Source organism: Miniopterus natalensis, chromosome 9 (genome assembly GCF_054644295.1).
Source record: "Miniopterus natalensis isolate mMinNat1 chromosome 9, mMinNat1.hap1, whole genome shotgun sequence".
In the NCBI taxonomy this organism is placed as follows: Eukaryota; Metazoa; Chordata; class Mammalia; order Chiroptera; family Miniopteridae; genus Miniopterus; species Miniopterus natalensis.
This window is the reverse complement of record NC_142089.1, coordinates 35,189,395-35,201,476: the sequence shown is the minus strand read 5'-3', so window position 1 is coordinate 35,201,476 and position 12,082 is coordinate 35,189,395. Positions and strand designations below refer to the sequence as shown.

General features: G+C 35.5%; 1 protein-coding gene across 1 annotated transcript in view; it reads left to right on the top strand.

Moving 5' to 3' along the window:
* Positions 1 to 11,632, top strand: part of MYSM1 (Myb like, SWIRM and MPN domains 1) — a 34,142-nt gene extending 22,510 nt beyond the window's left edge. The window contains exons 13-20 of the mRNA XM_016212898.2: positions 749 to 803; positions 1,161 to 1,211; positions 1,894 to 1,968; positions 2,578 to 2,766; positions 3,487 to 3,619; positions 7,686 to 7,791; positions 7,970 to 8,027; positions 9,297 to 11,632. Coding sequence (XP_016068384.2) covers positions 749 to 803; positions 1,161 to 1,211; positions 1,894 to 1,968; positions 2,578 to 2,766; positions 3,487 to 3,619; positions 7,686 to 7,791; positions 7,970 to 8,027; positions 9,297 to 9,464 — 835 coding nt within the window. The 3' untranslated portion in view covers positions 9,465 to 11,632. The remainder of the gene's footprint in view (positions 1 to 748; positions 804 to 1,160; positions 1,212 to 1,893; positions 1,969 to 2,577; positions 2,767 to 3,486; positions 3,620 to 7,685; positions 7,792 to 7,969; positions 8,028 to 9,296) is intronic.
* Positions 11,633 to 12,082: the final 450 nt, after the last annotated feature.

The following is a 12,082-nucleotide window of genomic DNA, read 5'->3' as shown; positions in this document are numbered from 1 at the left end:
TTTCAGTTGTGTTAACATGAACATGTTTGTTTGTTTGTTTGTTTCTCTGAACATAGCTTAAAAAACCTTTTTATTCTTAATATATCCTTCAGACCTCAATTCTTTACTGGTCAAAGCCTTTCTAACATTTCTCTTAGATTTATTTACTCATGCCTTTGTATCTGGATTTGCTTAGGTGCCTCTCTTCACATCTTTCTTTTAAATTTTTTTCTTCATTTTAAAATATGAATTTATTATAGAACTTTCTACATACATTAATTTCTGTAGCAGAACTGTCTGTCATTTATTCATTCAACAAATATTTATTGAGTTCCTATGCTGACCATATTATTATACCAACAGAAATGTTTTTGAGAGACTTACATCTTTGTTGACATTTCTTTCAGGTCTCATGTCAGGGAATTGGTTAATCTCCATTGAACTTTTTGAAATCTACTTTTAGTGTAGGACATGTGTGGCTATTTTTAATGCTCTATTTTTTGGGTATTAAAAGAAATTAAGACAACAGAATTACTTTCTCCCAAAAGTCCTATTGTTCCCTCCCCCCCTTTTTAAAAATGAAGTCCAAAAGTGCAATGTTGCTTTCAGAAGGATATGGAATGTTTTAAGAAATTCTCCTCATTTGAATATTTTTCTCTCAGACAGTAGGTTTCGGTTTTTAATACACATTTTCAAATTTGTAAATAAATGTTATTTTCCTAATCTTGTTGAGATTATATTAGAAATAAATATTTTTCTTCTTTTTCAGCTCATTTGATCCTTTCCAACTGATACCTTGTAATTATTTCAGTGAAGAAAAGCAGGTACTACTTATGCACCACTGAATGACCATAAATAATGCCCTCCTGTCAGACATGAAACACTTCTTTTTCAGTGTATGCAAGGCATATATATATGTGTGAAATAGTGGGCGAGTCAGGGTCTTTTCAGGGTCAGATGAGGACTACAGGTGAGGAAGGAGAGGGACTTTCTCTGCTAGAGTTTTAAATAGTAAATCTGTTTTGAAGTTTGGTTCTCCCTGAGTTTTGATTGGTGGCAAGGCCTTGGTATGGAAGGTTGCAGGTAAAGGAGAAGGGGGTGGACATTCCAGTTGGGAGAACAAAATCTCTATTTTTATGCTCCCCCACTTTTTTTGTTGTTGTGTTTTTTTTATATTTCAGGAGCCATTTCAGGTGAAAGTGGCTTCAGAAGCACTTTTAATAATGGATTTGGTAAGGATAATCTATTGTGTTTACTTAGTTATTCTGATTTGTATTCTTGTGTATTTTTATTGCAGGCATAAGAGAGAGTATGGAAGACCTGTATTTTGGATCTTAACTATCCTCTTTTACAAGGAATCTAAAAATAAGTCTTTTCTTTTGGAGAAAAGCCAAACATTGCATGTTTCCATATTTTAGAGAAAATAAATTAATGTGAGTTTTTGCAGACTGTTTATCATCATTAACCATATTTTCATTTCTTAGTATCCTTTGTCTGCTGCCTTCTAGATAACTGCGACAAAACACTACTCGTATTTGTAGTTTCCTTGTTTGTACTAAACTACTGAGACTCCATAGTTGTGTGTTTATGGTCTTTTCCTATAGGAGGTTCTAGAGTGATTTTTTACTTTGTATCCTTATATCTTTCCTGAATAGGGAAAGCAATGGTATCTATTTTGTAAGTGAAAAAGTGACATCATGGAGTGTTTGAGTGTTTGGTTCAAAGCTTCTCAGCCAGCAGTGAAGATAGGTCTGAAATCTTAAGTCTCTGTGCTCTGAGCCTAGCATCTGGTTCCTCTAGCATGTTACTTTATATTAGCAAAGCATAATTACCATACTTGTTATGTGAGTTTTATTCTGATTTTTTTGTCTGGTGATTTGTTTGGGCTAAGTCTATCTTGTATTTCTTTTTTAGCATGCTCATGTGTCTATGGCAGAAGTGATTGGTTTGTTAGGAGGAAGATACTCAGAAGTTAATAAGATAGTTGAAGTAAGTTCTCAATTTTAAAGATTGTAGAAGTATTTTGTTCTGCTGCCATACCAAATATTTTTATAGATTTCAGTGGGTATAATTAAAATATAGATTTCTCCTGTGATATGAATGAGAACATGCAAATGTAGAATGTTATATATTCCCCAAAGTGACTTAACATTCTATTTATTGAGCACCTGTTTCCTTTTACCACTGAGAAAGAGGGAACACTGCCAGGCCTGCTTCCTCATTGCCTTCACCAATAAAAAGCTACAAATCCTACGAGGCCAGGAAGCATGTGTAACCTTATAGTTGAAGCTTGGTATGCATCATTCTGTTGAAATTATTATCATAAATAATAGGGGTCACTGAAAGAGTATGTTTGTACAGGTATTACATGGGCTGACCTGGAAAATGAACAGTTATTGTGACCTTGTTTAAATAGAAAAGAGAATTCTGAGTTCCTCACCTAGTCACACTTTTGGAGTATTATTCATTTGCAAGTTAATCAAAATAAAAGGCTTGGCTTTAAAAAGTTTCTGTATCTATGTATGAAAGAACTAAAACATTAAAGTAATAGAATTAACAGAATTTCAGTGTAATCATACAAGGATTAATCCTTTTTAGGTCTGTGCAGCAGAGCCATGTAATAGTCTGAGTACAGGACTGCAGTGTGAGATGGACCCTGTCTCACAAACACAGGCCTCGGAAGCCTTGGCTGTAAGAGGCTATAGTGTTATTGGATGGTACCATTCTCATCCTGCCTTCGATCCTAATCCTTCCCTACGAGATATTGATACTCAGGCCAAATACCAGGTATGTTTATGGGTCTTATGTGTATGCGTTCTGTAAATGATTGATTGCACAGTCTTCCTGCTCATTGCTTTTTATTACATAAATGTAATTTTAACATTTCTAGCAAAGTATTGCATATATTATATTCTTTACATCTGGAGTTTTGAAATAATTTGCATTTTTTCCTGATTACAAGAGTAATACATGTTTATTTAAAAATTTGGAAAATCAGTTATTTTGTTTAATACAGACAAGGCATCAAAGTAACAGTGATAATTACTCCCAGAGCCTTTAAAAGTTGATGGGAACAATTAGGATAGAGACTGGGAATACTTGAAATAATCAGGAACATAATATATATTTTGCATCTCTGAGAAATAGAAAGTTTTACTTCTGTAATTTTATGTTTAATATGTGAATGTTTTTGCTGTAGGCAGCTGTTAGTAAATTATTGCCATATTGAGAATGATTATAGCTGATGGGTTGTGAATATAATTAGTAAATATATTCCTGGCAATACAGATTTTTTAAAGGTTGGGTTGAACACATTTTGGCCTGAAAAATTTAGAGTATAGAATGAATGTATGAGACATTTCATTTAGTTGCTATTTGGGTGTGAAGTTTTAACACATCTTTTTGTTCCCTTTTCTTTTCATTAGATGTTTAAAATGTTAGTGTGGATAAATACTGACTTTTAAATTTATGTAGTTCAAACTAATTGTACTTTACTTTTCATTGTAGAGCTACTTCTCCAGAGGTGGTGCAAAGTTCATTGGAATGATTGTTAGTCCCTATAATAGAAACAATCCTTTACCATATTCCCAGATTACCTGCCTGGTTATAAGTGATGAAATTAGCCCAGATGGTTCTTATCGTAAGTTTTCAACAAAAACAACTTCACCCTGTTTCTATCTTTGTTTCTTAGAATTTTACAAATCAAAGAATTTACAACTATGCAAAACTATTTGATGGAAAAGTTTGTGCCCGCAACAGGGGAATCACTATTTGCATGTCACATAGTGCAACCACCCTTTTCCCTTTTATGATATTCTTCTAGATTCCAGTCCTCACTGTGTTACCGTGGCCACTGGGCAAAATGATTACAACATGGAGTAGAGTTATGGCCGAGCAGAATGTGTGTTAGTTACTAGAGATACTGCAATAAGCAAAATGAATGCAGACTGGCTTTCTCTGATGGCATACAAATGAAAAAAAGAAAAAAGTAAAATGACCACCCCACTGCCAGTTCTCCATGACCTCTTAGTTTAGGCTTAACAACGCCTAACTTTTTATATCTCTTAGCTTCCATTCTATCATAAGAAAGAATTTGGTTGGTTTAGCCCATCATATGACTTGGCTCCTTTGGATTTATCTCTACTCATGGTCCAGTTAACTCTGGATGGGAATTAGTGTAGCAGCCCTTACACCTTTAGGATATTTATTCTCTCTTCTTTTTTTTTTTTTTTAAACATATCTTTATTGATTTCAGAGAGAGGAAAGGGAGAGAGAGAGATAGAAACATCAATGATCAGAGAATCATTGATCAAGCCCGCAACCCGGCATGTGCCCTGACCGGGAATTGAACCCCGATTGCCTATATCCTAGGTCGACGCTCAACCGCTGAGCCACGCCCGGGCTCTCTTCTTTATTCTTAATGCTCTAGTTTACTGTCATCTCTAGACACTGTCACTGCACATTGTACTCTTCCCCATTAGCTTATGAGCTCCTTGAAGGTAGGTATTATGTTATACTCATTTTTCTATCCTCAGTTTCTAGCACAAACCTGGCACAAAGTAGGTGCCAAGTGAATGTTTATTAATTTCTCTTTATTCTTAATGACGTCACTCAGATGCCCTGTCTTTGATAAAGACTTCCCAGCACTACCTCCATGTCATTTACTATTAGTTGCTCTGTTCTTTGTGGATCTGCTACACTTGTTTCCTGTCTTCCGGTCACTTTGTCTTGGTAGCTTGTCTTGGTAAATGGTAATTTATCTGTTTAACATGCCTCACTAAACTGTTAGCCCCAAAGAGCAGGAACTATCTTTGTCTGTGTATCTCTAGTAGCATTTGATTGCCTTGCACCTAAGAAATGATCCACACTTCGTAGATATTTGTTGGATGAATAATATTGACATTAACTTTAGTTCAAATGCCTTTAGTACATATATACATTGCTCTTTAGCCAGTATAATTTTACAAAAAGTTACAAAAGGAGGAATCACAGTTAACTTGTTCTCAATCTAAATAATTTCTTAATTTCATGATCTGATAGATTTTGGGAATGAACCTCTGCTCTGATGCTGTTCAATACAGTAGTTACTAGCTACATATGACTATTTAAATTAATTAGAATTAAATGAAATTTAAAATTTAGTTCCTAGAATTCCACTTCTGGCCAAAATGAAATAACAAGGACCTGCCTGAAACAAGCAAAAACTGGACAAAATAGCCCCAAATTAACCAAACTTACGGACTTAGAAGAATTTCCAGGCACGGCACAAGGAGGAGAAACCCACCCAGAGCCAGGCAGACTCTGAGTTAAGGTGATAGAGGTGAGACCAAGGAGACCAAGGCAGCGAAATTTATAGGCCAGAGGGCCAGAGATCAGAAGGCCACATAGAGCAAACTCTGGAGATTGTAGAATGTACAATTTTAGTATTTATCAAGATACAAACCAACACAAGCATGTGAAGAAACTGCCCCAGACAGGAGAGAGAACCACTTGAAAGAATGAGAGGGAGCAGTACTAGATTTCACAGCAGACAGCACACAGGTACTCAGTGTTTGTCATTATTGTGGAAAATTCCTATGGCTAGAGCTGCTGCTAAATGACTTGACCATTATTAACACTGCTTATTGGGTTTTAATCTTAGGTCCTTTGCTCCTCTTGGAAACCCTCTGGTTCAAGAATTAAGAATTTCTAGAAGCCATAGGATACTTTGTATTACAGTACTTCTTCTGGATTCTTTCTCCCTTCTTCCTTCTTTCCCTCTCTGTTTCTCTCTCTCTCTCTCTCACATGTTATCAAATTCCGTCTTTAAAATGTCTGTAATAGTGGTTAAGCATTTTCTGTACTTGTAATAGTCAGGAATATACTTAGTGATTAGTTTTCTTCTGATTTTTTAATGGATAAAAATATTCATCACAAAAGGAAATTTTTTATTGGTTTTAGTGCCATTTTTTTAACTTAGAAAAAAACCTTAATACCAAATAGAACTGTATATTGTGTATGTGTGTGTGTGTTCTCATTGTTTTCCATCAGCACAGACTGAAAATGCATTTATTTCTCTCTCTTACTCTCATTTTTTACTTTCATTAGGAGTTTTTCACCTGGATTTAGATTCCAGCTCTGGCATTTATTGGTTATTTTACTTCGGTTAGATTACTTTACCTCTCTCCTCCTCCTCTGCCACATCTGTAAAATGAGAAAAAATTATTATGCTTATAGGGGGTTGTAAAGATTGTCAATAATGTGTGTAAAGTGCTTAGCAAATGCTAGGGTATTCAATAGGTAGTTATGATTTTAACTACTGTCTGCTCTTAGTAGGTAATCAATGCATATCAAAGGATTATCACCAAAAGGAGTTTGCTTAATAGGTATAATGTGTCACTCTTAAGTTTTTGGAGGTGAGAAATGAAATGGAGGAGAATTGAGAAATGAAAAAAAAAAGATCAATTAGCATCAGGCCTGCTGTTCCCGTCCCTCCTTCCATACACTTGGAAAAAAAAGGGGTGGAGGGGAGAGTGTTTTCAGAGCATATTGACAAACTGTTTTATTGTGAGGAAGTATGGACACCTGATTTGCTGGCTTTTGATTACTTGAAAAGCCTTATGATGGCAAAAACCCAGTTGAGAGGCAATGTAATGGAAAGGTTAAGAACATAAGCTCAGGCCAGAATGCCTGGGCTCAGGTCCTGGCTCTACCTCCTACTAGCTATATATGCCCGTGAACAGGTTATTCAACCTCTTTGTGGCTCAGTATCCTCATCAAAAAAAGAAAACAAATGACAATTTTGAGAGCTTATTCCATTTAACTAGCCTTACATACATAAAGCACTTTAAACTTAGCACATAGTAAGCATTATATAAGGGTTATTATTATAGTATTCACCACAGTAATGAATCACCTGAGCTTTTCCTTTAATACACTATAAATATGTAGAGTTACATGGGGAATAGGCTCATACTTCCGTGTTTTTCTTTCTAGCAGTGTACGTGATGCCTACCCCTTGGGCTCTTTTCCTCTAGAGTTAGCATGACAGGTTTGACTGAAGTGTAGGTGCTGCCTCTCCAGAATTAATCCTATTCCCTGTCTAGTCTTAGGTTAGCACCTATAGGGAGGTGGGATGAGTGTGGGCTCAGAAGTCAGGCAAATGTGCTAAGGTTTAAAATTCAACCTCTTCTATTTTATTAGTCTAAACAGATTGTATAACCTGTCTCAGCCTCAATTTTCTTACCTGTTAAATAGTAATAACGCTATCTACTTTATAACTTTGTTGAAAACCTTAATATAACCCGTGTTTAAAAAAAACAATCACTAGAATGGAATGTGTGTTGGTTTGCTTAGGTCAGTCTCAGTTTAAGCCTGTTGTTCTGGTTCAGTTATTAATAATGACCCCTTTCACTCAAAAAGTCTCTTAGTTTGGATAATAAATTATGTGATCATTTTACCTCTCACAGCTCCTTGCATAGAATTGTCATGTAAATGGCACTTATACTTTTCTTTATTAATATTGATTGCTTGGCATTAATATGCTTGGTGGACCAAGTTCAGCCAGGCAGTAAATATTTTTAATGACTGCCCACCATGTTAAAGTCTGTTCAGCTGGTCTGCCATGCTATGGTTGTGAAAACAGTGAAGGAAATTTTAAGTAATTAAAAGGAGATTAGAGATTTAAGAAATAGTTGATTGAAATATACTTCTTTATGCTTTTCTAGGTGTACCTTACAAATTCGAAGTACAACAGATGTTAGAAGAACCTCAGTGGGGATTAGTGTTTGAAAAGACAAGATGGATCATAGAAAAATACAGGCTCTCCCATAGGTATGTGCTGTGGTTTGAGATGGTTGCACATGTGCAGCCTTTCTCATTAAATTATGTTTTAGAGAAAACCCAAGTTACATATAAAATTGTGATGTATGGCATCAGGGATAGTTTATTGCAGAACTGATTAGTTTATAGTACTTGTTTCATCAGTGTGTTTTCCTGTTTCTTCCAACAGCAGTGTCCCTATGGATAAAATCTTTCGCCGGGATTCTGACCTGACTTGTTTGCAGAAAGTAAGCTGCCTTCATTTTAATTGGTTCCTTTGTTCACAGTTTCTAAAGCTGTTTATCTCAGTGTTTTCCCATGATGCCTAGTGCTTTGTGGATACATTTTCTGTTTCTTTTAGTGCTTTTTTTTTTCTTTTTAAAATTAATTTCTAGGAGATAATTAGTAATATGTTTTGTTGCCCACACTTGCATATAGAAACAATACTATTTTAAAATAAATTTGTCCATGTTGGCTGATAAATTTCTTAGCAGGTTATTATTGTACACAATGGAGAACATTTTTCTCATTTTATTAAATTCAAGAGCACCATGTTTCCATTTAGCTTTAACAATTGATCATTTTTAAGAATGGTATTATAAATCTAGCAATTAAGTTTAAATGGTCATCTTACTTAACTTTCCAGTAGGAAATAAGAGTCTTGAATTCTTTTATTTCACTTCTAGTTCTGTTTATGAGTGTAATGAGTTAAGACCAGTAGACTGGCAATGTCTCTCTCTCTCTCTCTGTAGCAGTTTGGAAATAGAAAATGTAAAGATGCTAAGTTTCTTTTTTAATGTTTTTACCTCCTTCTATTATAGCCACTTTATCCTTGCTTTGTTGGAAGATTAATATGCACATTTCCCAGGAAGTAGACTCTAGCATCCTAATTTTGAAATGATAGAGTCCTTTGTATGTACATAGATTTTTTTTTTTTTTTAATGGGATTTTTTGCTTTGTAAATGTAGCTACTCAAAAAAAGAGCACAGGCCCTGGCCGGGTGGCTCAGTTGGTTGGCGCTTTGTCCCATGCACCAAAAGGTTGTGGGCTCCATTCCAGGTCAGGGCTCATACCTAGGCTGTGGGTTCGCGCCCCAGCTAGGGTGCATATGGGAGGCAGGCCATGCAGTTTCTCTCTCACATCGACATTTCTCTCTCTCTCTCTCCCCCTTCCTCTCTAAATGTCCATAAAAACATATCCTTGGGTGAGGACGAAAAAAATTTTTTTTAAATGAGAGCACAGTCACAAATTTGTCCAAAAGAAAAAGCATGTCACACGTGCACATACAGTCTCAGGTCTGTTTCCTTATAAAAATCAGAAAGGAACTAACCTAAGCAGTCAGCAGTGGCTTCCTGAACTCTAGCTATGCAAGTATTGCACACAAGTTTATCTGCAGCCATATTTAAGAAGAATGTTTTCATTGGAAAATGTGAGATTTATTATTAAATAAGGATAGTAATATAAATCTTCTTGTACTTTTCGTGAATTTAAATATAAAACTTTTCTTTTTCAACTAGCTCTTGGAGTGTCTGAGGAAAACTCTGAGCAAAGTGACAAATCGCTTCATTGCTGAAGAATTCTTGACTCAAATAGAAAACTTATTTCTTTCCAGTTATAAAAGCAAGCAGGGGAATGGAGTAGCTGAAGAGAACTGTACTGTGGGTCCAAAGGAATTGTTAATGTAATGATTTTAAACTAAGACATTTTAATCTTGACCCAGTAGATCCTACTGTCATTTATAACCTTGAAATTATTGTAATTTACTTAACAGTGGCACAGCTTTGATATTTTTTCTCTCGTTTACAAAATACAAAATTTGCTACATAAATCATGTGACTAAAAGAAATAAGGACTTGTTTTCATACAGTGAGTGTGTAAACTGGGGTCTGCCACAGTGCTCCCTCCTGAGAGTGGTCGCCAGCAGGCAGAGCAGCAGACTGAGGGCTGTCTGCTTTTCCGTTGTATTCAGGTTGATAAGCGGAATGTGTCTAATTTTTATTTCCCCCCGAACTAGTCATTCCATTTTTGGTATCTCATGTCTCATTAGGAACACTTCCACCCTTACCATGTGTTTTGGTGTGCGATTTGTTTATGGTTGCAAATGAAATATGGATGGTTGGTCACGGAGGAATTAATGTGGTTGAAAACTACTGGTTTAGTAAATCTAACAACATACTATGTGAGGCCAGGGGGAGGCATAAGGAGAAAGTCTTAACAATAGAGAAGAGACTCAAAGGAGAGTCAAATCAGTTTTTTAATTATAGATATTTGCTTCCATTTTATTTTATAACAACAAAACTACAGGATATGCCATTTTCTCAGCTATCTGAAACATTTTGTATGGATTTCTGATATATAAAATAATTAACTTTAACTCTGTCCACTTACATTAGTATGTATGTGATGAAACTTCATTTAACTGCAACACAGATCATCAGAAACCTCAAACTAGATTCTTTTTCTACTGCCTGCTCTCAGTAGAAAGAAGCAAATTACAATAAAGCTTAAGTAAGTCAGAGATTTAATTTTAAAAACAAAAAAGCCTTCCAGCACATAGTACATGTGCCGCCCAGTTTCATATACTTTCTGAATCTACAACTGAAGTCAGCAAACTTTTTATGTAAAGAGGCAGTTAGTCCATAACTTAGGCTTTGCAAGACACATACTGTCTATCAGACGTGTTTTATATTTTTTTACAACCCTTGAAAAATGTAAAACCATTCTTAGCTCATAAGCCTCACAAAATCATTGCTGGCCATTACCTTCCAACCCCTGCTCTAGAGAATTGCAGATAATTAGAATTTCTTTTCAGATGCATGAGCCTGAGACACTGAAAGACGTTGCATCATTTTCAAACAAAACTCAAATTTGTGATTTACATTCAGATACATTTTCAAATAAAACTTAATCATGCTGCCTGATTTATCCTAATAGATTGTAGTTTATTTCTATTGACCATCAAATTAATTTATAGCCATTCTCCAAGCATCTTATTAATAACAGGTTTATTACATCTAATCTGAGTGTGATCCTTTATTTTTACCTTTTTGGATATAATTTATAGCCAAGGAAGAATAAGGCAGTATTGGGAGGAGCAGTGAATCCTTTTACATGGCTTGGGTCTTAACCTTGTGATTTTGGTGGATAAGCTTAACTTCTTTGGGCCTAAATTCCTGTGTATCTAAGGTCTAAGTTACCTTCCTAGCATCCTTCCAGGTCTGAAATCTTATGCTTCATTCTAATTGTTGGACTACTCAGCTGGAACTCTATAGTTTGAGATGGATGGTACAGTGCCCAAATGAGCAAATGTTTTTAAAGAAAACTGGTACTATTTCCATTTTTCTCTATGCATTTAGGATAAATAATGAAACATAACTTAAAAAGCAATTTACTTTGGGGAACGGAGTGTAAGAGCTCTAGACCAAAAATAAGGAAACCTGAGAGTTCTTACCCTAATTCTGTTACCAGCTTTGCTGTGTGACAATGATAAAATCATACAGCCTGTCTGGACCTCAAGCTCTTCACCTGGAATCCAAGGGTCTAAATTTTATGATTTAATATTTCTTTCCAGGTGCAGAAAAATGTACAATTCTGTAAAAGGTGTAATTCATTTCTTTGTACTCTTCCTTTGGACATATTTTCCCCATTGTACATTGGGAACGGATCCTATTGATAAATTTGGGTGATGGAAAATAGTGGAGATTGTTAGAAGTTCTGTTCTCCAATCTGGGTCCTCTGCACACCAATGGGTGACTGTATTTACTACGCCACACTACGAGGACTCAAAGGTGTAGTCTCAGTGTTCAGAGCTTTGAGAGCACAATTTTTTAAATAAAATATTTTTTAAAAACAAGCATTAAAAAAATCTCAATCCTACTATCTAGAAAACCATAGTTAACATTTTAATATAAATCCTTCCCTATTTTTTTCTTTTGGATAGTGTAATTTTAGAACATTAAAAGCTGTGATATTTCCTCCGCTCCTCCCTCATTCATCCTCCCTGCTTCCTTTTTTTTTCTTAGCATATTCTTAAAATATTTTTGCAGGTGCCCACATTCCTATCCCTGCCAGCCTTGGGCTATGAGGGTAGTTGAAGCAGGCAGGTCCTTGGAGAAACAGGAAGTCTGGAACCAATGGTAGTGTAGTATAGGAAGTTCAGGAGGCAGGGTCTCCAAGGGAAGCCTCCTCGAGTAATGTCACAGTATTGGAGATAGGACTTGGAGCATCCAAGTCTCTTCAGCCTGATTTGGTTCTTACTATTGCACAAATAATAAAATAATGAATTTAATTGTTTTTCTTCTTC